The 26364-nt window shown below is 39.2% G+C and overlaps 1 protein-coding gene across 2 annotated transcripts in view; it reads left to right on the forward strand.

Moving 5' to 3' along the window:
- The window catches only part of BARD1 (BRCA1 associated RING domain 1), an 86718-nt gene that overhangs the window by 9688 nt on the left and 50666 nt on the right, over nt 1-26364 (forward strand). Inside the window, exons 2-3 of one of the 2 annotated variants that reach the window (XM_032638538.1) lie at nt 2543-2599; nt 6440-6588. In XM_032638538.1, the coding sequence (XP_032494429.1) occupies nt 2543-2599; nt 6440-6588 (206 nt within the window). The remainder of the gene's footprint in view (nt 1-2542; nt 2600-6439; nt 6589-26364) is intronic. The other variant, XM_032638540.1, reaches the window with a different exon arrangement.

Genomic DNA, 26364 nt, shown 5'->3' on the forward strand with positions numbered 1-26364 from the left:
TACAGTGGGGGGCACGGTATAACGCTGGGGTCCCCAAGCCCCGGTCCGTGGCCTGTTAGGAGCCAGGCCGCACAGCAGGAGCAAGTCTTCATCTGCCTCGCTCCCCATCGCCTGCGTTACCACCTGAACCATCCCTGGCATTACTGCCTGATTCTGTCCTGCCGTGCCCACCCCGCCTCCTGTCCATGGAAAAATTGTCTTCCATGAAACCAGTCCCTGATGCCAAAAAGATTGGGGACTGCTGGTCTAACGGGTTTTTTGTTTGTTTTAGTTTGCAGGAGAGATTACCTTTGCATGTTTAGATACAGATGGAAGATGAAAGGTGACTGTAGTGATGAGAATAGACTGTTAGAAAGCAGAGAAGTTAAGGGATCTAAGGACAATAGAGCAGCACATTTTACGAAGGAAGAATGACTGAAGGAGTTCTTTTCCTCTGAGCCTGGAGGGAGGGGTAAGATTATGGGTGGAGAAGTAGGAATGAGTTTGGTGGTGAAAAGCTCACACTGCTTGCCTTCAGTAAGGTTAATGGGATTTAGAGCCTGGGGATTGTTTTGTATAGCCGTCTATTCATTTGTTTACCCACAGAACGTCTACTACATCACTTTGGTAGAGATACAAAGGTGAGGAAATTACCAAATGAGTTTATAGAGACAAGTTTGTATATCTTCCTGTCTTTTTGTAATGGTTATTCAGAGCCTGAGAGCAGGCACGGGAGTGGACTGGGGAGCCTGTCTAGCATTGTATCAATAGATTGGCATCCTTGAGTGTCTAAGAGGTTAGTAGAATTAGGGTGGTGGTGAAGAGGGCCCAGAACAAGTTAGCTCTGTGGCCTGGGCTGGTAGGGAATCCAAGGAGCTAATACTGAATGGAAGTCTTTCCATGTGGAAAACAACCTGAATATGGAGGTTTGGTCAGGGTGATGGGATAAAAGAGAAGGGGGATATTATGATAGGAGGAAGTGAGATCACACCACTTTTGGGATCTTAGAGGCAGAGCTCGTAATGAAGTAGAATTCAGCACACTTGATTCGAGATCAGGGGTTAGGTTTGGTAGGTCAAGTAATGAACAAAAATTATAGGACCAGCATGCGCATTGTAGTAAGGATCATCTGAACTGCCAGAATCACAGAAGTGGCTGGCACGTCACAAGTCATATTTTTATCACCGTGTTCTGTGTAGTGTGATAGAAAAGTCAGATATTCTGGGTTTTTAAAAAGTGATGGGTTTTATAATGTCAGTGAGCCCCATTTTCGATATCTTGAGTATAACATTGTGGGTGTGCTCTGTTTTTAGCACTCTTTCTGAAAGCTCAATTTCACTTTAATGTTCATATCTATTAAAATGTGCAGTGTGATAGTTTTGATCTTTCAGGAAGTGTGGAAAACTGTTTTTATTGATATATGGTATGTGTACAGAGGTAATTGGATAATAATGGTGTAAATACCTACAGGTCCCAGGGTTAGTATAATAAACCAAGCACAAAAGATGTTCGTTCTTTAAAAGCTTTACTTCTGTTTGCTCGTGCCTCATTACGCCCTCTGAATATAATGACTTGATATGTGTTTATTAGTTAAGTAGCATTACCTTCTTAGGATTATCAAACTTAGCAGGTGTTTTTTGATGGAAACGTTGGGAATACTTAATTGTCTGCAGACAGCCAACCTAATGATTCCCATTTGCAGTTGCTTTAAAGAAAACAAACAACTTACTGTAAAATGAAAGGATGGCTGCATTTTTGATAAGACATCTGTAGAAAATTGGTGGGTACTTGACAGCCACCGGAAACCAAATTTTTTTTTTTTTTTTTAATGGGAAACCATAAATTCTTATGGTCAAAGTGACCAGATGTCCTATTTTTCTGTGGCAGTCCTGCTGTTCTATCTAGTTATCATTCCCCTTCGCTCTCAGAAGTGTTCTCATTTGGACAATACACTACATAGTCATTCTACTTGGGGGTCTGATTTTGAGATTTATGGTCTACACTTTGAATCATTAGTTGAAAGAAGCAGCCAGTGGTTGGTTTTGCCTGTAAGAGGTTCAGAGATACTGAACAAAGTTGCTTCTTTCTATGATTTCACAGTATATGCATTATAAAAAGTGTTATAATTTGTACTGAGTTTGGTAGTTGCTATTTGAATTCAGCAGGTGTGTGATGAGACAATATTTAATCAGGGAGTAACAACCTTTCAAATGAATAAATACATCCTTAATATCTTCTGTTTTGAGAAAGAAATATGGTAGTGTTGGGCCTTGGACTTGTGAAATGTTGAGTAAAAAATGTTTATCTGGGCTTCCCTGGTGGCGCAGTGGTTGAGCGTCTGCCTGCCGATGCGGGGGACGCGGGTTCGTGCCCCGGTCCGGGAGGATCCCACATGCCGCGGAGTGGCTGGGCCCGTGGGCCGTGGCCGCTGGGCCTGCGCGTCCGGAGCCTGTGCGCCGCAACGGTGAGAGGCCCACATACCGCAAAAAAAAAAAAAAAAAAAAAAAAAAAATGTTTATCTAACAACGACCTAAGTCTTGATTATTTTTCTTTCTTCAAACAGCACTAATATTCTGAGGGACCCTGTGTGTTTAGGAGGATGTGAGCACATCTTCTGTAGGTAAGTAATTATGGTTTATGATAGCTATACACACATGCACACAAATTTAGTGTAACTATGTTTTTTACTAGGTAATAGTCATGCAATCATGTTGATACTAGTATTACCTTATGTTGTGTAACTCTCATAGATTGCAAAGTGACTTACTGTACATTATCTCATTTTGGTCCTTTCAGCTGTCTTAATTTACAAATCAGAAACTAAAAGCTCAAAGAGGATGACTTATTGACAGTTACAAAGCTTAGTAAGTGGCTTTGCTAAGTTTTGGGGAAAAATTAGTATCTGTTGTATAATTCAAATATGTCTCTCTTATTTTTCCAGTTAGTTTTGAATCCAGACTTTGCAAATTGTGAAACTTTAGTTCTTATCGTTACTGGATTACTTTCCTAGGGCTGCCATAACAAAGTACCAAAAACTGGGTGGCTTAGAGCAATAGAAATTATTGTCTCACAGTTTTGGAGGCTAGAAGTGTGACAGCGAAGTGTCAGGTAGGTTGGTTCCTTATGAGGGCGATGAGGGAAAATCTGTGCCATGCCTCTCTCCTACCTTCTGGTGGAGAATCTTTGGATTCTGGCGTTGTTTCCTTGGTTTATATAGACACATCACTCTCATCTTAGCCTTCATGTCCACATGGCAGTCTCCCTTGTGTGTGTGTTTGTCTTTGTGTCCAAATTTCCTCTTTTTATAAAATACCAATTATATCGGATTAGGGTACTCACCCTGATGGTTTCATCTTAACTTGATCATTTACAAAGACCCTATTTCCAAATAAGATCACATTCACAGGTCCTCGGGTTTAAGACTTCAGCATCTTTTGGTGGGACACAATTTAAGCCATAACAGTTATTATAAAATTATATCCATTAAAGCCCTGGCTGAGAGGTTAGTATATTAGGTTTTCATTTCATCTTATTTCTTACTCAGGAGGAATCAATTAAAGGAGTGAATGTCATAGTTTAATTGTCTGAGACAGGGTTAATGTATCCTCCTTTGAATCAATCTTTTAATTATTTCAAGTTACGAGTGTGATTATCCGGCATGCGCAGACTGCAATATGAAGTTTAAGCACATGTGGAAGTAATTTACTGTATGACTTCAGTGGGCTGGGGGTGTGTGGAGGGCACCTATGCTTGGGGTCCCAATTTTGTTTCTAGAAACATAGGTCTGTTACATAGGGCATATCCAGCAGGAGGATGGGGTAGGAAATAGTATCTATTGCCTACCTGACGTCTCCATCTGGATGACGAAATGGGATTTCAGACTTGATATGTTCAGAGCAGATCTGTTGATCGTCCTCCCCTTTACCCTGTTCCTGCCTCGGTAATCTTCATAGCAGTAACTGGTGCCACTGGAATAAATGGTATCAAAGTTGCTCAAAGCGAAAACCAGTAGTCATACCTGGTTGCTATTTTTCTTCCTTATCCCACGTCATTAATTTCTGTCAGTTTCACCTCAAAATGTGCCCTAAATCTTGAACTTTCCCACTTTTCTCTATATTTACTACTGTTTATACACCATCAAATTATTTCTCCTCAGACTAGTTCATAGCTTGTTCGCTTCCCCATTTTCTACGTTCTTGTGGGTGATCTCACAGGAGATCTTTTGAAAATGTAAATCACGTTCGTATCATTACGGCTCTTAAAGTCCTTCAGTGACTTCCTATTACAATTAGAATGAAATCCAAACTCTGCACTGAGGCCCACGAGACCCTGTGCAGGGCCCAGTCCTTGCCTGCCTCTCGGACCGCACATCCCTCTGGCTCACACTGTTCAGCCACCTTCTCCTTTTAGTGTATTAAACACATCAGACTCACTCCTGCCCCAGGACTTTTGCACTTACTATTTCGTCCATCTAGAATGTACTTCTGGCAGATTTTTGTGAGGCTAGCTTTTCATCAGTTCCATTTCAGCTCAGATATTACCTCCTCCAAGAGCCCTCCCATTATTCCTGTATAAAATTTTGGCCGCTCCCTGTCTCCACTCTGAAGCGAGCAGATTTGTTTCAGGGGTTGTACTCACTGTATATAATAGATTAGTGACGAATCTGGAGCATAACAAACTTGAAATTGTATGTAATGAAATTGTATGTAAAGCTTGTGTATGTTCCATACATTTAATTGGATTCTAAAGGGGTCTGTGACTTAAAATGGCCAATGAAAGATTAAGGGAGGCATGAGAACATCTTAAAAGAGAAAATGGTCATCTGTATATGAACAGAGGAAAGAATTGATTCAGTGTAGTTTGGTTCATTTTTATTATATGATGCCAAGAATTAGGGTAGCTGTTTGCATTCTTTGCAGATTTGGAGATATGTAAAGCTGCTGGGCAGTGCTGTAAATGCCATGAAGTTTTGTTTTTATTCTTTTTCTTTCTTTTTTTTGGGCTGCGCTGTGCGGCTTGTGGAATCTCAGTTCCCCAACCAGGGATTGAACCTAGGCCATGGCAGTGAAAGCCCATAACCCTAACCACTAGGCCACCAGGGAACTCCTGCCATGCAGTTTTAAAAGATGGTTTTGATATGTCGCAGTGCAACTGAAGCATTGGAGTCAAGGGGAGGTTGGAGGGAACACAGATTTTTATCTTATTGACACGTTCTGCTAGCTTCAGAATACTTTCATGCCAATCTCTAATAAAAGTAGTCCATGAACTCTCTTTAAGACGTAAGTCTTAAAAGAAAAAGAAGTCTTTAAGTCATGTGGCAGGGGGACCCAAACTTTTTGGTCTCAGACCACTTTACACTCTTGAAAATTGATGACCCCAAAGAGATTTTGTTTACTTGTGTGTGTATTTCCCATATAAAACTGAGACATTAAAAAAAATACTAATTCATTTAAAAATAACAATAAAAAACCCATTACATAATAACATAAATAACACTTTTTAAGGAGAAATAACTATTTTGCAAACTAAAGAAAAAATAGAAGAGTGGCACTGCTTTTACATTTTTGCAGATTTCTTTATTTTGCTGAGTAGAAGACAGGTCACATATTTTGAAGGGGGCTCCATTGTAAGAATCCTCTGGCCCTACAAACGAGAGGGTTACATGAAAAGGGATGTAGTGTTTGGAGGAGATTTGGCTTTTACCACTATTATATTACCCAGTCCTGCTAGAGCCCATCTGGTGAAGCTAAGGGAGGTGTGGATTTAGAGCTTTCTTATTTCAGGATTCACAGATAGGCTTCAGGGGGGATTGTGAACAAACGCTTGTGCACATCTTCGTCAGTCACAAAGGGTTTGTAACCCCCAAAGTTAGGAAAAACCTTTCTAACTATGAGACTGTAACTCTTGGACATATAACCCGAGGTAATTTAATTGAGTTTACAGGTTATAAAAGTACCTGAAAGAAACAAACATCTTTTCTCAAAAACTAAAGCCTTTAGACACTTGTACAAAAATAAAAGAAAAAACACCTTTCCCCATTTCTTTGCAGTAATTTTAGGTATCTCCATGAAGCACAGTGTTAGCTTTAGAGTAGGAAAGGTTGAGATGCATGGCTTACATGCATTAGGTACTAAATATTTTTTTATATCTCCCTCTGTACTCTCCCTCTTTAGAAACTATAGATTTATTTGCAGGGAAAAATTATGCAGACTATTGTCTGGCCAAGTGTAGTCTCTACATAGCAAATTACATAAGCAACTTTAGATTTAGATATGGTGTGTGTGTGTTTGTGTGTCAGTGTCATACTCTTTCAAAAACACTGTTTTAACTAATATTTTATAATTGACCATTGTTTATTAGAACAGCCTCTGCTTCATTTACTTCAGTTCAAACTTCATTTTTTTCAATTCAGATCCTGCTGAATGTATTGATATCTGTATATTTTTTGATCCTTTTTAAGTAATTGTGTAAGTGACTGCATTGGAACCGCATGTCCAGTGTGTTACACCCCAGCCTGGATACAAGATGTGAAGATAAATAGACAGTTGGACAGCATGATCCAGCTTTGTAGTAAGCTTCGAAATTTGCTACATGACACTGATTTTTCAGGTGAGAAATTTCACTGTCTCTCTTAGTTAAATAACTGATAAATTCATATTGATTTCATAAAGTATGTAAAATATGAATGACATATTTCAGATGTTAAGATTTATAGTGTTAGGAATCATTTTGAGAGGTGACAGATACCTTAGAGGTAATTAGGTCTGACTCCCTTATTTTATAGATGAGAAACCAGGGTCCAGAGAGGTTAAATGATCTTGCCTGAAGTCACACATGCAGTTAGTACCAGGAGCAGGAGAAATAGAGCCCGTTTCTTCTGATTGTCAGTCCAGAGACTTTTTCACCACCTATACTACCTGCTTTTTACAGTTATAATAATTTCTGTATAATATATATGGAATAGTGATTTTGTCCTTAAACTCAGTTAACTATTATTTCACAAGATAGAATACAACCTTTTGGGTATCACTTTTCTACAAATTAGATTAATTTTGCACAGTTTTGAAAGGGCAAAAATCTAATATCCATTTTCTTTTCTATTTAAATGGAGGTTAATGTTTTTCAAATTGTTCTTACACTCTGTGTATTAACTATATATTTTCCCATTGTGCTTTCCGCTGAGAACTAATTAGCTGTGGAAAGCAAGTAAAGTGTTTTTGAATCTTCATAATCAGATTGAAATTGTCTTTTTATTGGCCAGATACCATCATTTTAGCTTGTGTTTATGGGAGAACCTTTTCTTGACTGGCAGGATGCCATGAATGATTGATAAAGCTCATTATAAAATGGTTGAATTTCTGTTTTGAAAACTTTTGATCTTAGTTTTCCAACATGATGTGTTATTGTCAGCTACTAAAGGTGAAGTTGATTGGGCAAAATAAAGAAATAAGGCAACTACTTTGAGTCGTATTGACCAGGTCCATATTTCTGAGAAGAATTTAAATCGCAGTTTACCTAAGAAAAGTTTTCTTCGTCTAGTTTTCTGATTTTTGTATTAGACTCCATCCTTTCATGACAAAATGTGCTATGGTGATAAAGTTTTACTGATTTTCAGATGTAATTATATATGCACATGTTTTAAAAAGTAGTTTAAAAAAATAATATGTAGTACACCTCTTTAAGAGCACAGTGAGGAAAAGTTTTATTAGTTCATCTGTAATGTTTTCCTTCTTTATCAAAGCCAGTGCTGACAGTGTTTTATTTTCTGTTTAAAACAGATTAGTGTATGATCTGTTACCCCTCCCCCCACCCCCTTACCATTGATTAAAACAGGAGTTGTTAATTAAGAGTCCGTGCATTTTTAGGGCTTCCCTGTTGGCACAGTGGTTGAGAGTCCGCCTGCTGATGCAGGGGACAGGGGTTCGTGCCCCGGTCTGGGAAGATCCCACATGCTGCGGAGCGGCTGGGCCTGTGAGCTATGGCCGCTGAGCCTGCGCGTCCGGAGCCTGTGCTCTGCAACAGGAGAGGCCACAACAGTGAGAGGCCCACGTACCACCAAAAAAAAAAAAGAGTCCATGCATTTTTAGCAGTGTTGGGGCTTGGGGCGGGGGGGAATTAGCGAGTCTCTTGAATTAAGTGTACAATATAAAAAAGGTTCATGTCTATGTGAAAGTGGCTTTCCTCAGATTCTTTAAGATGTGTGGTCTGTTAGGAATGTTGGCCATGCATTGAAATTTGGGTGCTATCTATATTTTGTCTGTGGCTGTCATGATGTTTCATTCTTCTTCAGTTGCTGTAGAGTAATATATTAGCTTGCTAGGGCTGCTGTAAGCAAGTACCACAGACTGGGTAGCTTAGCAACAGACATTTATTGTCTCACAGTTCTGAAGGTGAAAGTTCTAAATCAAGGGCTAGGTGAGTTTGGTTACTTTGAGGTCTGTGAGGGAGGTGTGTGTTCCAGGCCTCTCCTTGGCTTGTAGAAGGCGGTCTTCATGTTCACATGGTATGCATGTATGCATGTTTGTGTCATATTTCCCTTTTTTGTAGGGACACCATTCATATTGCGTAGAACCCCACTTTCCTCATCTTTACCAATTATATCTGCAATGACCCTGTTTCCAAATAAGGTTATGTTCTGAGGTAATGGGATTAGGACTTCAATATATGAATTTTGGGAGAGACATAGTTTAACCCATAAACAAGTAATGTGATATTTTTAATGGTGATAATGGGGGAGCAGAATAACCTTCAGTGGGTTGATTGTAGTCAGCTATCGCCTGCCAGGGTACTGCGTACCATGTGGTGCAAAGAATTAGATGACTCCTCAAGAAATTTTACTGTAGTTAGTGATGTTTGAATTATCAGTATGGTTTTCATATTTTGTGGACCATGGAATATGAAATGCCTTAAGATTTCATCATTAAAAAAGATATTTAGGAAAATTGCTGAGTGGAAAACAAGTTTTTGTGTGGGACCTGAGGCCTTTTGGAATGCTGTCTTTCTCATCTCAGAGGAGAGGTGGAGTTTGGGGAGAGAATTATGGTGATTCACTTTCCAAAGGCCATTTTGTGTTCATTTTCCTTATTATAATGAATAATAATTACATTTAGTCATTACCAGACTTTAGCTGTGCTGGCTTTAATAGTTTACTTATTTTAAGATGAATTGAAATTTCACTGATTGCCTAACCTATAATCAGAATTTTAGGATCTTTATTCTGTAGGTGAGGAAATTGAGGGCCTAGGTTAAGCAGGGTGGTCATGCTGTCAGTTTCTTGCTTATTGTTTTATCATTTAACACGGTGCTTTTGTTAGAAGTGTGGGCATTTGTTTTACTTGTTTAATTGTGTTGGAGAAAAATTGGCAGTGTTAAGACTAATTCATATCCTAGAGACTAGACTTAATTAAAACAATTTTTAAAACAAACTCTTAGGTTTTGATTTCAATAATCCATTTTATAATGGTGACATCCTCCTTTGCTACATTTAGAGAAGATGAAACAAGTCTAGAGTATAAACATATACTTTTCTATCTGGATGTGTAATTTCCATGGTACAAAGTGTTTTCTACTTATTGTAAGTTGCATTGTTATCAACTTTTCCTCCTAAGATCCCCCAAAACAAATTTAGCCTTGAAGGTCATTTGAGGTGTTTTCTTTCGGTATATCCCTTGGTTCCTTATAGTTTATCTATTCAATATATTTCATGTATATATACCTTTATGTTAGTTTATTATCTAGCAAGTACTTCTAAAACTAAAGTATAAGGCAAACTAGGTGAATGCGTAGAGGGAGCTAATAGTTGGGGACGAATAATGGTTGATCCTCTTTATAATGAGGAAATTGGAAAATGATATCATTATAAAATAAAGGTATTAGATTAAGTGATTCCTCAGTTCTAGCTCCAAAATCATATGGTTCTGTTAAATAGTCAGGTGCTGAAGATGATGAATTACGTGGAATGGTTGGACATCTCCCACATTTTCTATATTTATTTTTTTAAACCTGTAGTTCACAATTCATCTTCCAAATGAACCTTGTTACTTTCGTTTACTATAAAATATATAATTACTATAATTAAGATGGGTAATTAGGAAGAACTGGTTAAATGGTGGACATAGTATATAGTATACTGGAGATAAAGAAGCTTGATTTACAGTAATACTTTCTCAAATGAACTTCTAAATACTTGAAGAAATTTTTCTTGGTTCAGTGTACTTTAAAGAGAAGAGGTTGTCTGTCATAAATTTTTCTGACAACCATTTACGGATAATTTTACCTTATTCTTTAAAATGTAGTCTGCTTTCTACCAGTGGCGTTAAATTTAAAAGTTTTTATTTTCTCTTGCCCCCTATCATATTAAATCAGACCTTGCAGGTGCTGGTTAGGTTTTGTGAAGCATATGTTGGTGTTGGTGACATTAAAAAAAATGCTTTGATTATGTTTTCATAGGATCCCAACTTTCCCTTCTGTTTTCTGGTTTGGGAGAGATCCTGGTCTTTCTGTAGCAAATTACATAGTGTTTCATATATGCTATGACTTTTTTATAATAGATGAAGATGAGCATTTGAATGGCTGTGTCGCTGTTGTTTTGTTTTAAATAGAACTGAATACTTCTTAACTTACAAAAGAATCACTCTTTAGTGAAGGTGTTAATGTTGCACAGATGGTAGCAAAGTACTTTCCTTTGATTTTTAATAAGGGGCTAGTTTGTCAAAGAGTTTTCTCAACTTCTGCTGTGAAACCTATAATAGAGAATAATTTGAAAGGCACACAGTGTACATCATTATAATCCTTTGATGTAGATTAATGATAGCTAAATCACATTTTCTAATCGCCTCCCTTTTCTTTAGTTTATTACTAAATTTTAAGAAAAACACTTGGCTAAGCAGCTCCTTAGCAACATGTGTGTGTCTGTTCCTTGATATTTTGTGGTGTACTCAGAAATATTTAAATTCAGAGAATAGAATTCTTTTAAAAATGTCATCATTAGGAAATTTACTGTGTAGAGGAAGGAGCAATATTTTTCTTCATGAAATGAGTATGATAATTTATCATGCTTAGAAGCGTTCACCCGTAAAAACTGTTGTAGCTGTTAGTAGTATGATTCATGTTCCAACAGTGGTGGTGATTTTGCTTTTTACAGTCTTAACTTAGTTATACTGTGTAAAATGCAGAACTTAAAATCGTGCTTGCTGTACTGGTTCTTGCTTAGTTAGGACAAGATGCATAATCAAAATCTTCTTAAGTAAATTTATTACTGGATGACTAGTGAGATTATTGTGTACAATGTAAACTACATAAATATATGCTCTCTGCATTTACTCCTTTATAAGTTAGGAAATATGTGCTCCTGAGTTTGAAGTTTTGTCGTCTTTTTAGATTTAGATTTTTTAGTTGATTCAGTGTGTTGTTACTACCTACAAGCCTCAATTTTCCTTTAAAATGCCTAATTCTACATTTTGGAAGTTTTATAAGTGTTGAGGACTTCAGAATTTGACATTGTTTTTAATTGAAAATGTCATCAGCTATGTTTAATAATAAATTTATAAAACTCAAGTACGAGTTTTTACAGGCTACCAGAGGATTAACCTTTAAGTCTTTGTAATCCTGAGTCTTTCTTAAAAAGTAATCTTGATAACATTTCATTTTGACCTTTTCTCTAGTCTCGAGATTATGTCGGAAAGGACTTGGTTTTGAAATCTACTTGTCGCTGCAGAGAAAAGACCTTGTTGAATTTAGACATAAAGTCTGTGTGCATGGATCCTCATTCTGATTGTTTTTATTTCCACGATCCTGTCCTAACAGCACTCTTCTGAGCAGGTGATGTTCAGTTCGGATGTAAAAGGGTGTCAGGGGGTCTGCTCTTATTCGGATACCCACTCCTCCTTCCAGCTGGGTTTATCATTTACTGACTTTTCAGTGCAGTGCTTTCCTTTTCCATTTCCAGGAGGAAGGGATAGCTTCTTTGGAGTGGAGTGGAGTTTGACTGAATTCTTTTGCTTGGCAGGGATCATATCTCTGAAATTTCTACAGAGATAAATGCTAATTGTTTTTCAAAATCCACTGTTTCATTTTTTCTTATCTGTTTAAAGTGCTGTCTTTTACTTGGTAGATCTGTTTATAAGGATAGGACTTTTGTACTTAAGAAACATGGGGTGAAAGAATAGGCAAAAGAGATTTTGAACTTTAGAGAAGATCTGAGCTTTTAGTTTATTAATCCTCTTGTGTATTAATAATTTTAAACTGATAAAGTGTTCTGTGTGAATAAAGAATATTTAAAAGGAATTCAAAAAATGATATTTCATAACTTCCTTTTCTTTTGCTAATATTTTAAGACATGAGAAATGTTGAAATGTATTCCCAGAAACAATAAGAAAAATGAAATTAAAATTACGTTGTCTCTTTTAACTATGAAAGCTTTGTAGGAAGAGCACACTTGACAATTTTTTATAACACTGTGGTAATGTCAGACATGCTTATTCCCTACACAGTGGCTGTTACCAGTCCTTAGGCGAAAGATGTACCGGGTGGCTGTTGGTTTTCTTCTTAAAGTAACTTAGTGTTAGAACTTGGTTCATTAAAATTTTTCTCTTGATTCCATAATGTTAGAAAACTGTTATACAGAGTTCTCTTCAGCTTGAATGAGGAGTGACCTCTCAGGAGAAAAACATGATTCAAATAATGTCCTTTTTCCTTCTTTTTAAAAAAATAAGACAAAACATATTTCAGTTGTCCTAGTTGGTCATAGGAGATTCAGTCTGTGTTAATTTGGAGAATGAGTATCAGGCAATATGAAATTATTTGTTAGTCACTGTCAATCCTGTCAGGTGGTGGTGGTCATGGTGATGGTGTTTTTTCTAGTTTCCCTGCCTTTCTGGTGTTCTTTTTTATACCTGAAATGTCCTCTTGATAATCCAGTTTGTGTGGAGAGAAGAGCACTGAATTGGGAGTTAGGAGACTCCCTTCCTCTCCTTTTTAACTTTAATGCCTCATATTTAAAATGAGAGAATTGGACAGGTGATCCTCCAGATTTCTTCTAGCCCTTAAATTGAATTCTAACCTCCCTTGTATCAATACCTGTCAAGATTTAAGAGAGGATATCAGATAGTTTATTCATCAATTCATCAGTGTTTTCTGAGCACGATTTATGTGCACACCTCTGTGCTGGGCCGACCTGGGTTTTGCCTGCCTGTGTGGGACGAGAGAAGAGAATTTCAAGGGAATATTTTTTAAAGAAAAGTGAATGGGCTTAAAGGCAAAAACAAAGCAAGAGAACCTGAAGAGGGATCACTGCCAGAATCAGAAAGGGAAAACTGTACAGTTCATCACTGACTCTTTCTGGAGCATCTGTTAACAGGCAAGATCAGTAGGTCTGAAAAAATACAATACATACAAAGATTATACTATATGTGTGTAGAAAAAGGCTCACTTCTCCATTGTGTCTCCTCTACTCACACTACTGTGTTACATACAGTACTGTTCCACTTATGACACCAGATGTGTGGGTTTTCCACACATCATGCCATTCTGTGACATCAGCTGGGTGTCTACAGTTTACTCAGTTCTGACACTGTCCACTTGGGGATAGTGTCAGATCTTACAGGTTAAGAGTCCCACAAGACTGCCCCACCGACCCAGCCTCCACTCCCCCCCGCCCCCCACCCCACCAGGTGCCAGTCTCAAGTCCGGATTGTGCTTCTGACCAACTGGCTATAGATTGGAAGCTCCCGTCAACTCCTCAGGTTTGAATAATTTGCTAGAGTGACTCACAGAATTCAGGAAAACATTTTACTTACCAGATTACTGGTTTATTATAAAAGGATATACCTCAGGAACAGCCAGACAGAAGAGATGCATAGGGCTAGGTATGTTGAAGGGGTAAGGGGCTTCCATGCCCCCTCTGGGTGTGCCGCTCTACCAGCAGCTTCACACGTTCATCAACCTGGAAGCTCTCTAACCCTGTTTTGGGGGTTTTTTAATGGAGACTTCTTTACATAGGTATGATTGATTAAATCATTGGCCATTGGTGATTGGCTCAACCTCAATCCCTCCTCTCTTTCTGGAGGTCAGGGGGTGGGACTGAAAGTTCTAGCCCTATAATCCAGGTTGGTTCCCTTGGCAACAAGCCCCCATCATTAGGGGCTTTCCAAAAGTCACCTCATTAACATAAACTCAGGTGGGGTTGAAATGGGGCTTGTTATGAATAATAAAAGACACCCATTTCACCTTTTTCATTGGAGCTATTTTGGGAACTGGGAACACAACTAAATATAACAAAAGATGCCCCTGTGGTTCATACGGGAAATTACAAGGGTTTTAGGAACTATGTGCCTGGGACAGTGGACAAAGACCAAATATATATTTCTTGTAAATCACAATATCACATATAGTGTGTACTTAGTGAAACTTTTGAATGTTTACTTAGTGGAAACATGAATTCAGATGCCAGCTCTGTCACCAATTAGGTATATAACTTCATGCAAGTTTTATTTTCTATTTGTTTAATTTACTTAAGAAATGTAAGAGAACATTCTCTTAGTAACTGATTAAGCAATATAAAAGTGTGTAAAGTGTGAAAGTCCCCCCTTCACCCTTTATCCGCAACCAAAAAACACAACATCTTTTTCAGAGGTACTGTTTTCATTGTTTAACCTTCCTAGTCTTTCTTTTATGAATTTATGAAAACATTTGGACATAAACACAATAGAATTTTTAAAAGGTAAATAGGGTTGTGCTACACTTAAAGTGTCTTGAGGATGTTTGCATGTTAATTTGGGCTATTACAAATATGGCTGCAATTAACACATCTATGTTTTCAGGCACATGTATGACTATTTTGTATATTTTGTAAGATAGGTTACTGGAGGTAAAGTTGCTTTGTGAAAGAGCATGTACGTGTAAAATTTGCAAATACTTTATCACATTGCCCCTGAAGTTCCTCAGTGCAGTGCTGCATCTTTGATGATACTTGGCGAAGGGCCTGTCATGGCCTCCTGCACGTACAGAGGGTTGCGATATAGGAAAGGAGCTCTGAGCTTTGGGGAACTGACTGTTTTTATAATAAGCAGAAATAGGCATGCTTTTTTTCCCCTGGGGAGACACTACTGCATCCCTCACGGTGGCTTGCTGCAAACACAGCCCTGAGAAATGGCCTGGGTAAAAAGCAGCCAGGGCCTTGCCTTCTTGGTACATCTTGCAAGAGTGTGTAGGGATGTTTAGGAGCCCGGGCGGCCTGTCTCTTCCAGCATCAGTGTTTTTTCTCTAGGTGCCTTCAGTGATGCAAGCCAGAAACATATGAATTGTTTTTGTCACCTTCTCCTTTATTCATTTCATCACCAAATTCTGTAAATCTTATCTCCTAAATAATTTTCAAATAATTCTACTTCTTTCTTTTTCTACTGTCACCTCCCCAGGCTGTCATCTTCTACTTAGACTCCTCTTTCGGCCTCTTAATGATTATTCTTGCATCCACTCTTGCCTTCTTCCGACCTATTCTCCCACACTCAAGCCAAGAGGGATCTTTTAAAAACACAGGTGTAGTCATGCCACCTGATTCATATAAAGTAATTTATTGGTTTTGTATTGCTCTTAGCATAGGTATCGAAGTCTTTAACATTGCCAGCAAGAATCTGCACGGTCTGACTATTGCTTTATAGTCTTCATCTTTAAACCACTTTATTCCTTGGTCTCTCTGCAAGGCAAGTGTACTGGTTGTCTTTTAGTTACTGAAATATATCATACGCCCTCTTGCTACTGGGCTTTAAGCATTTTATCATCTCTCCCCTGCCTATTTGTTTAGTTAATTAGTAGCCTTTTAGGTTTTGTATTTTAACATTTCTACTGCTACAGTACTTGTCAGAGCCACTGTGATCTTTCTAGCGGATGATAGCTATGTAATTGGTCACTGTCCATTCTTTTCTTCTAAAGTTCCTTCTCAATAGCAGCCAGAGTGATCATTCTAAAGCATAAAACATTCTTCTTCCTGAATTGAGTCTGAGTGAGATCCAGCTTGCTTTAGCTGGATTGTACGATCCCATTAAGTTCATTTATTTAGCAGGAGGTATTAATTGAACATCTACTATGTGTTAGACATTGAGTAGATACTGGGGAATGGCAGGGTAGAGATACAAACTTCTGCCTTCCTAGAGCTTATATTCTGATAGGATGAGACAGACAAGACACAAAAAGAGGTGTAAAATAAGTAGGAGGTGAGAATTTGTAAATTTAAATAGAGTGTCAGGGATGATCTCAGAAAAAATGTGACATTTGAGCAATGACCTGTAGTTGGTGAGAGAGTGAGCCATGCAGATATTTGGGGAAGAGGTCTCTAAGCAAAGGGTCAGCAAATGTGAAGGCTTTGAGGCAGAAGCATACCTCTTGTGTTTGAGGAACAACAGGGAGGCCCAGTGGCTGGAATGGTGAGGAAGGAAAGAACAGGAGGTGAGATCAGGAAGGAAATGGAGGGTCTGGTTATTTCTGGCCTTTCAGACTAAAATTGTGGCTTTTATTAGGAGTCAGGTTGACAGTCTTGGTGGGTTTTAGTGACAGGATCTGACCAGTTATAAAAGGACCACTGACTGCTGTGTTGAGAATCGACTTAGAGCGGAGGAGGCAAAGACATCGTCAGGGAGAGGACAAAGGAGGGTGGGGCAGTAATCTAGTGAGACAGTATGGTACTGTGGTGGTAAGAGTGGAGGTGCAAAAAGTAGTCAGATGTTGGATGTATTTTTCAGGTAGAACTGGTAGAACTTGTAATTTGCATATGGGATGTGAGAGAGAGAACAGAGACAAGTTTGACTCTTAAGGGTTTTGTCCTAAGGCAGCCGGACTGATGGATGTGCCATTTACTGAGATGGGAAAATTGTAGGAGGAGCAAGTTTTGGTCATGCTTGGTGTGAGATACTTACTAGGAGTAGACATGCAGGTAGAGTCGTTAAGTAGGCAGTTGAATAGTGGAGCCTGGAGTCCAGGGTAGAGGTATGGGCTGCACTTACACATTTGGAGTTGCCAGCGTATACATAAATAACTGTGTGTATGTTATGTATATATATGATTATTAAGGGAGAGACTGCAGATAAAGTCCTGATCCCTCCCACCTCAGAAGTGAGTGGAATGAGGAGTACCAGCAAAAAACCCCGAGACTGAGCTTTTTATAGAATGCTTCTGCTTACCTGCCTGACTTCATTTCCCTCCATTTTCTACTCCTTCTCCAAGTTCCAGCCACAATGGCATGCTATCCATTGAATATGCTAAACTGGTTCCCATCTTAGGACCTTGGCACTCACTCTGCCTTCTGCCTGGGGAACACTTTCCTAGATCCGTAAGTGACTGCTTCCCTCTTGTCATTTAGGTCTTAACTTAAAAGTGAGTTCCTCAGAGAGGCCTTTCTTCATGACCTTAGCTGAAGCAGCAAGGTGTTTGTGCAAAAGAGTGCTCACTCACAAAATGTCATTAGGGACAATGATTATTTTCTTTTTTAAAGTTCTAACGAATCTTTTTGTTTTATTTCCTGATTATAAATACGTATTTTTTTAAAAAAACTTTCTTATATAGTATATAATACATACATCGTAAATGTATAACTTGATGAATTTTCACAAACTGAACTTACCCAGAAGAATAAACAGTACTCTAGAAGCCCCTCTCATTGCCTGTTTCCAGTCACTGACTCCTTTCCCCATAGGGATGATCACTGTTCTGACTTAACACGTTAGATTAGTTACAGCCGTTCTATGTACTCTTTTATATCTGGCTTCTTTTGCTCAAGAGCATGTTTGAGTATATAGTTATAGTTCATTCATTCTCGTTAGTTTTTTGTTTATATAGCTCGAGGTTACATTAGATGGTACCTGAAGAGTTGTGACTATTACGTTTAATTCCCGAGATTCATTTTGTCTGAAGTAAGTTGAAATCAGGTAGCGTAGTCCTTTCAACTTTGTTCTTCTTCAGTGTTGTGTTGGCCATCCAGGTCTTTTGCTTTTCCACATTATAGTTACTTTGCTCTTCCATGTAAATTTTAGGATTAGCTTGTCTATTATTTTTTTTTTAAACATACTGGAATTTTCTTGGGATTATGTTACAGTCTATAAATCTGTCTGGGAGAATTGACATCTTAACAATAATGAATATTCCAGTTCATGAACACGGTATGTCTTTCCAATTGTATAGGATTTCTTTCATAAATATTGTTAATTTTTAGCAATCAGAGCTTGTACATATTTTGTTAGACTTGTACTTAAGTATTTTTTTGGTACTATTATAAACAGTACCAGATTTTTAAAGAATTTCAGTTTACATGTTCATTGTTAGTATACAGAAATACAGTTGCAGTTGAACTTGGTACATTGACCTTGTATTCTATGACCTTGTTACAGTCACCTGTTTTATTTTTTTAAAAAGATTCTCTGGGATATTCTATATAGCCAATCAAGTCAGCTGTGAATAGATACAGTTTTATATCTTCCTTTACAATCTGTGTGCCTTTTATTATCTTTTTCTTACCTTGGTGTGCTATCCAGGACTTTCAGTATGACGTTGAATAGGGATGGTGAGAGCAGACATCTTCACCTTGTTCTTGATGACAGGAACAAGATAATAGGAATAAAACAGTAGTTCCAGTCTTTCTTCATTAAGGATGGTACTAGCGGTGTGTAGTTTTCTAGATGTCCTTTATCAGGTTGAAGAAGTTTCCTTTTATCCCTAATGCTGAACCTTTCTAAAAATAATGAATGGATGTTGGATTTTGCTGTTTTCTATATCTGTTGAGAAAAGTCACATGGTTTTCTTTTAGTTTGTTGATACAGTGAATTATATTGATTGATTTTCAAAAGTCTTTTTTTAAATTAAGCATCAGTTAATAAGTCTTAATTTTTTTTTTTTTTTTAAACATCTTTATTGGGGTATAATTGCTTTACAATGGTGTGTTAGTTTCTGATTTACAACAAAGTGAATCAGCTATACATATACATATGTTCCCATATGTCTTCCCTCTTGCGGCTCCCTCCCTCCCACTCTCCCCATCCCACCCTTCCAGGCTGTCACAAAGCACCGAGCTAATATCCCTGTGCCTTGTGGCTGCTTCCCCCCAGCTATCTACCTTACTACGTTTGTTAGTGTGTATATGTCCATGACTCTCTCTCGCCCTGTCAAAACTCACCCTTCCCCCTCCCCATATCCTTAAGTCCGTTCTCCAGTAGGTCTGCGTCTTTATTCCTATCTTACCCCTAGGTTCTTCATGACATTTTTTTCCCTTAAATTCCATATATATGTGTTAGCATACGGTATTTGTCTTTTTCTTTCTGACTTACTTCACTCTGTATGACAGATTCTAGGTCTATCCATCTCATTACAAATAGCTCAATTTCATTTCTTTTTAAGGCTGAGTAATATTCCATTGTGTATATGTGCCACATCTTCTTTATCCATTCCTCCGATGATGGGCGCTTAGGTTGTTTCCATGTCCTGGCTATTGTAAATAGAGCTGCAATGAACATTTTGGTACATGACTCTCTTTGAATTTTGGTTTTCTCAGGGTATATGCCAAGTAGTGGGATTGCTGGGTCATATGGTAATTCTATTTGTAGTTTTTTAAGGAACCTCCATACTGTTCTCCACAGTGGCTGAACCAATTCACATTCCCACCAGCAGTGCAAGAGTGTCCCCTTTTCTCCACACCCCCTCCAGCATTTATTGTTTCTTGATTTTTTGATGATGGCCATTCTGACTGGTGTGAGATGATATCTCATTGTAGTTTTGATTTGCATTTCTCTAATGATTAATGATGTTGAGCATTCTTTCATGTGTTTGTTGGCATTCTGTATATCTTCTTTGGAGAAATGTCTATTTAGGTCTTCTGCCCATTTTTGGATGGGGTTGTTTGTATTTTTGTTATTGAGCTGCATGAGCTGCTTGTAAATTTTGGAGATTAATCCTTTGTCAGTTGCTTCATTTGCAAATGTTTTCTCCCATTCTGAGGGTTGTCTTTTGGTCTTGGTTATGGTTTCCTTTGCTGTGCAAAAGCTTTGAAGTTTCATTAGGTCCCATTTGTTTATTTTTGTTTTTATTTCCATTACTCTAGGAGGTGGGTCAGAAAGGATCTTGCTGTGATTTATGTCATAGAGTGTTCTTCCTATGTTTTCTTCTAAGAGTTTGATAGTTTCTGGCCTTACATTTAGGTCTTTAATCCATTTTGAGCTTATTTTTGTGTATGGTGTTAGGGAGTGATCTAATCTCATACTTTTACATGTACCTGTCCAGTTTTCCCAGCACCATTTATTGAAGAGGCTGTCCTTTCTCCACTGTACATTCCTGCCTCCTTTATCAAAGATAAGGTGTCCATATGTGCGTGGGTTTATCTCTGGGCTTTCTATCCTGTTCCACTGATCTATCTTTCTGTTTTTGTGCCAGTACCATACTGTCTTGATTACTGTTGCTTTGTAATATAGTCTGAAGTCAGGGAGCCTTATTCCTCCAGCTCCTTTTTTCGTTCTAAAGATTGCTTTGGCTATTCGGGGTCTTTTGTGTTTCCATACAAATTGCGAAATTTTTTGTTCTAGTTCTGTGAAAAATGCCAGTGGTAGTTTGATAGGGATTGCATTGAATCTGTAGATTGCTTTGGGTAGTAGAGTCATTTTCACAATGTTGATTCTTCCCATCCAAGAACATGGTATATCTCTCCATCTATTTGTATCATCTTTAATTTCTTTCATCAGTGTCTTATAATTTTCTGCATACAGGTCTTTCGTCTCCTTAGGTAGGTTTATTCCTAGATATTTTATTCTTTTTGTTGCAATGGTAAATGGGAGTGTTTTCTTAATTTCACTTTCAGATTTTTCATCATTAGTATATAGGAATGCCAGAGATTTCTGTGCATTAATTTTGTATCCTGCTACTTTACCAAATTCATTGATTAGCTCTAGTAGTTTTCTGGTAGCATCTTTAGGATTCTCTATGTATAGTATCATGTCATCTGCAAACAGTGACAGCTTTACTTCTTCTTTTCCGATTTGGATTCCTTTTATTTCCTTTTCTTCTCTGATTGCTGTGGCTAAAACTTCCAAAACTATGTTGAATAAGAGTGGTGAGAGTGGGCAACCTTGTCTTGTTCCTGATTTTAGTGGAAATGCTTTCAGTTTTTCACCATTGAGGATGATGTTTGCTGTGGGCTTGTCATATATGGCTTTTATTATGTTTAGGAAAGTTCCCTCTATGCCTACTTTCTGGAGGGTTTTTATCATAAATGGGTGTTGAATTTTGTCGAAAGCTTTCTCTGCATCTATTGAGATGATCATATGGTTTTTCTCCTTCAATTTGTTAATATAGTTTATCACATTGATAGATTTGCGTATATTGAAGAATCCTTGCATTCCTGGAATAAACCCCACTTGATCATGGTGTATGACCCTTTTAATGTGCTGTTGGATTCTGTTTGCTAGTATTTTGTTGAGGATTTTTGCATCTATGTTCATCAGTGATATTGGCCTGTAGTTTTCTTTCTTTGTGACATCCTTGTCTGGTTTTGGTATCAAGGTGATGGTGGCTTCGTAGAAGGAATTTGGGAGTGTTCCTCCCTCTGCTATATTTTGGAAGAGTTTGAGAAGGATAGGTGTTAGCTCTTCTCTAAACGTTTGATAGAATTCACCTGTGAAGCCATCTGGTCCTGGGCTTTTGTTTGTTGGAAGGTTTTTAATCACAGTTGCAATTTCAGTGCTTGTGATTGGTCTGTTAATATTTTCTATTTCTTCCTGATTCAGTCTTGGCAGGTTGTGCATTTCTAAGAATTTGTCCATTTCTTCCAGATTGTCCATTTTATTGGCATAGAGTTGCTTGTAGTAATCTCTCATGATTTTTTTTATTTCTGCAGTGTCAGTTGTTACTTCTCCTTTTTCATTTCTAATTCTATTGATTTGAGTCTTCTCCCTTTTTTTCTTGATGAGTCTGGCTAGTGGTTTATCTATTTTGTTTATCTTCTCAAAGAACCAGCTTTTAGTTTTATTGATCTTTGCTATTGTTTCCTTCATTTCTTTTTCATTTATTTCTGATCTGATTTTTATGATTTCTTTCCTTCTGCTAGCTTTGGGGTTTTTTTGTTCTTCTTTCTCTAATTGCTTGAGGTGCAAGGTTAGGTTGTTTATTCGAGATGTTTCCTGCTTCTTAAGGTGGGCTTGTATTGCTATAAACTTCCCCCTTAGAACTGCTTTTGCTGCATCCCATAGGTTTTGGGTCGTTGTGTCTCCATTGTCATTTGTTTCTAGGTATTTTTTTATTTCCTCTTTGATTTCTTCAGTGATCACTTCATTATTAAGTAGTGTATTGTTTAGCCTCCATGTGTTTGTATTTTTTACAGATCTTTTCCTGTAATTGATATCTAGTCTCATGGCGTTGTGGTCGGAAAAGATACTTGATACAATTTCAGTTTTCTTAAATTTACCAAGGCTTGATTTGTGACCCAAGATATGATCTATCCTGGAGAATGTTCCATGAGCACTTGAGAAAAATGTGTATTCTGTTGTTTTTGGATGGAGTGTCCTATAAATATCAATTAAGTCCATCTTGTTTAATGTATCATTTAAAGCTTGTGTTTCCTTATTTATTTTCATTTTGGATGATCTGTCCATGGGTGAAAGTGGGGTGTTAAAGTCCCCTACTATGAATGTGTTACTGTTGATCTCCCCTTTTATGGTTGTTAGTATTTGCCTTATGTATTGAGGTGCTCCTATGTTGGGTGCATAAATATTTACAATTGTTATATCTTCTTCTTGGATCGATCCCTTGATCATTATGTAGTGTCCTTCTTTGTCCCTTTTAATAGTCCTTATTTTAAAGTCTATTTTGTCTGATATGAGAATTGCTACTCCAGCTTTCTTTTGGTTTCCATTTGCATGGAATATCTTTTTCCATCCCCTTACTTTCAGTCTGTATGTGTCTCTAGTTCTGAAGTGGGTCTCTTGTAGACAGCATATATAAGGGTCTTGTTTTTGTATCCATTCAGCCAATCTGTGTCTTTTGGTGGGAGCATTTAGTCCATTTACATTTAAGGTAATTATCGATATGTATGTTCCTATTTCCATTTTATATATTGTTTTGGGTTCGCTACTATAGGTCATTTCCTTCTCTTGTGTTTCGTGTCTAGAGAAGTTCCTTTAGCATTTGTTGTAAAGCTGGTTTGGTGGTGCTGAACTCTCTCAGCTTTTGCTTGTCTGTAAATGTTTTAATTTCTCCATCAAATGTGAATGAGATCCTTGCTGGGTAGAGTAGTCTTGGTTTCAGGCTATTCTCCTTCATCACTTTCAGTATGTCCTGCCACTCCCTTCTGGCTTGTAGGGTTTCTGCTGAGAGGTCCGCTGTTAACCTTATGGGGATTCCCTTGTGTGTTATTTGTTGTTTTTCCCTTGCTGCTTTTAATATGCTTTCTTTGTATTTAATTTTTGACAGTTTGATTAATATGTGTCTTGGCGTGTTTCTCCTTGTATTTATCCTGTATGGGACCCTCTGTGCTTCCTGGACTTGATTAACTATTTCCTTTCCCATATTAGGGAAGTTTTCAACTATAATCTCTTCAAATATTTTCTCAGTCCCTTTCTTTCTTTCTTCTTCTTCTGGAACCCCTATAATTCGAATGTTGGTGCGTTTCATGTTGTCCCAGAGGTCTCTGAGACTGTCCTCAGTTCTTTTCATTCTTTTTTCTTTATTCTGCTCTGCAGTAGTTATTTCCACTACTTTATCTTCCAGGTCACTTATCCGTTCTTCTGCCTCAGTTATTCTGCTATTGATCCTATCTAGAGTGATTTTAATTTCATTTATTGCATTGTTCATCGTTGCTTGTTTCATCTTTAGTTCTTGTAGGTCCTTGTTAACTGTTTCTTGCATTTTGTCCATTCTACTTCCAAGATTTCGGATCATCCTTACTATCATTATTCTGAATTCTTTTTCAGGTAGATTGCCTATTTCCTCTTCATTTGTTAGGTCTGGTGGGTTTTTATCTTGCTCCTTCATCTGCTGTGTGTTTTTCTGTCTTCTCATTTTGCTTATCTTACTGTGTTTGGGGTCTCCTTTTTGCAGGCTGCAGGTTCGTAGTTCCCGTTGTTTTTGATGTCTGTCTCCAGTGGCTAAGGTTGTTTCAGTGGGTTGTGTAGGCTTCCTGGTGGAGGGGACTAGTGCCTGTGTTGTGCTGGATGAGGCTGGATCTTGTCTCTCTAGTGGGCAGGTTCACGTCTGGTGGTGTGTTTTGGGGTGTCTGTGGCCTTATTATGATTTTAGGCAGCCTCTCTGCTAATGGGTGGGGTTGTGTTCCTGTTTTGCTAGTTGTTTGGCATAGGTTGTCCAGCACTGTGGCTTGCTGGTCGTTGAGTGAAGCTGGGTGCTGGTGTTAAGATGGAGGTCTCTGGGATATTTCCGCTGTTTAATATTATGTGGAGCTGGGAGGTCTCTTGTTGACCTGTGACCTGAAGTTGGCTCTCCTACCTCAGAGGCAGAGCCCTGACTCCTGGCTGGAGCACCAAGAGCCTTTCATCCACACGGCTCAGAATAAAAGGGAGAAAAAGTAGAGAGAATTAGTAGAAGTATGAGGAAAGAAAGAAGGAAAGGAGGAAAGGAAGGAAGGAAGAAAGAAGCAAAGAAGGAAAGAAAGGAGGGAGGGAGGGAGGGAGGAAGGAAGGAAGGAAGGATGGAAAGAAGGAAAAAAAGACAGAAAGAAAGATGATACAGTAAAAATAAAATAAAGTATAATATAGTTATTGAATTAAAAAATATTTAGAAAAAAAAAAGGGACGGATAGAACCTTAGGACAAATGTTGGAAGCAAAGCTATACAGAGAAAATCTTACACAGAAGCATACACATACACCTTCACAAAAAGAGGTAAAGGGGGAAAAATCATAAATCCTGCTCCCTGAGACCACCTCCTCAATTTGGGGTGATTCGTTGTCTAAAGGAGGGAGGGAAGGAAGGAAAGAAAGAAAGAACGAAGGTAAAGTATAACAAAGTTATTACAATTAAACTTAATTATTAAGAAAAAGAATTTTTAAAAAAAAGTCATGGACGGATAGAGCCCTAGGACAAATGGTGGAAGCTAGAGTATACAGACTAGATGTCACACAGGAGCATACACGTACACCTTCACAAAAAGAGGAAAAGGGAAAAAAATCATAGATTTCGCTCCTAAATTCCACCTCTTCAATTTGGGATCATTCCTTGTCTATTCAGGTATTCCACAGATGCAGGGTATATCAAGTTGATTGTGGAGCTTTAATCCGCTGCTTCTGTGGCTGCTGGGAGAGATTTCCCTTTCTCTTCTTTGTTTTCACAGCTCACAGGAGCTCAGCTTTGGATTTGGCCCTGCCTCTGCGTGTAGGTTGCTGGAGGGCGTCTGTTTTTTCGCTCAGCCAGGACGGGGTTAAAGGAGCCGCTGATTCGGGGCCTCCGGCTCACTCAGGCCGGGGGTTGGGGGATGGGGGTAGGAGGGGCACTACGTGCGGGGCGGGCCTGCAGCTGCAGAGGCAGCGTGACGTTGCGGCAGAGGCTGGCGTGACGTTGCACCAGCCTGAGACCCGCCGTGCGTACTCCCGGGGAAGTTGTCCCTGGATCCCGGGAACCTGGCAGTGGCGGGCTGCACAGGCTCCGCGGAAGAGGGGTGTGGAGAGTGACCTGTGCTCGCACACAGGCCCCTTGGTGGCGGCAGCAGCAGCCTTAGCGTCTCCCGCCCGTCTCTGGGGTCCGCGGTTTTAGCCGCGGCTCGCGCCCGTCTCTGGGGTTTGCGCTTTCAGCCGCGGCTTGCGCCCGTCTCGGGGGCTCGCGCCCTCAGCCGCGGCTCGCGCCCGTCTCTGGGGTTTGCGCTTTCAGCCGCGGCTCGCGCCCGTCTCGGGGGCTCGCGCCCTCAGCCGCGGCTCGCGCCCGTCTCTGGAGTTCCTTTAAGCAGCGCTCTTAAACCCCTCTCCTCGCGCACCAGGAGACAAAGAGGGAAGAAAAAGTCTCTTGCCTCTTCGGCCGGTGCAGGCTTTTCCCCGAACTCCCTCCCGGCTAGTCGTGGTGCACTAACCCCTTCAGGCTATGTTCAAGCCGCCAACCCCAGTCCTCTCCCTGAGCTCCGTCCAAAACCAAAACCCGAGCCTCAGCTCGCAGCCCCGCCCGCCCCGGTGGGTGAGCAGCAAGCCTCTCGGGTTGGTGAGTGCTGGTCGGCACCGATCGTCTGTGCAGGAATCTCCCCGCTTTGCCCTCCGCACCCGTCGCTGTGCACCACTCCGCGGTCCCGAAACTCCCCCCTCTGCCTCCCGCAGTCTCCGCCCGCGGAGGGGCTTCCTAGTGTGTGGAAACTTTTCCTCCTTCACAGCTCCCTCCCACTGGTGCAGGTGCCGTCCTTATTCTTTTGTCTCTGTTTTTTCTTTTGCCC

This window comes from Phocoena sinus, chromosome 7 (genome assembly GCF_008692025.1).
Source record: "Phocoena sinus isolate mPhoSin1 chromosome 7, mPhoSin1.pri, whole genome shotgun sequence".
In the NCBI taxonomy this organism is placed as follows: Eukaryota; Metazoa; Chordata; class Mammalia; order Artiodactyla; family Phocoenidae; genus Phocoena; species Phocoena sinus.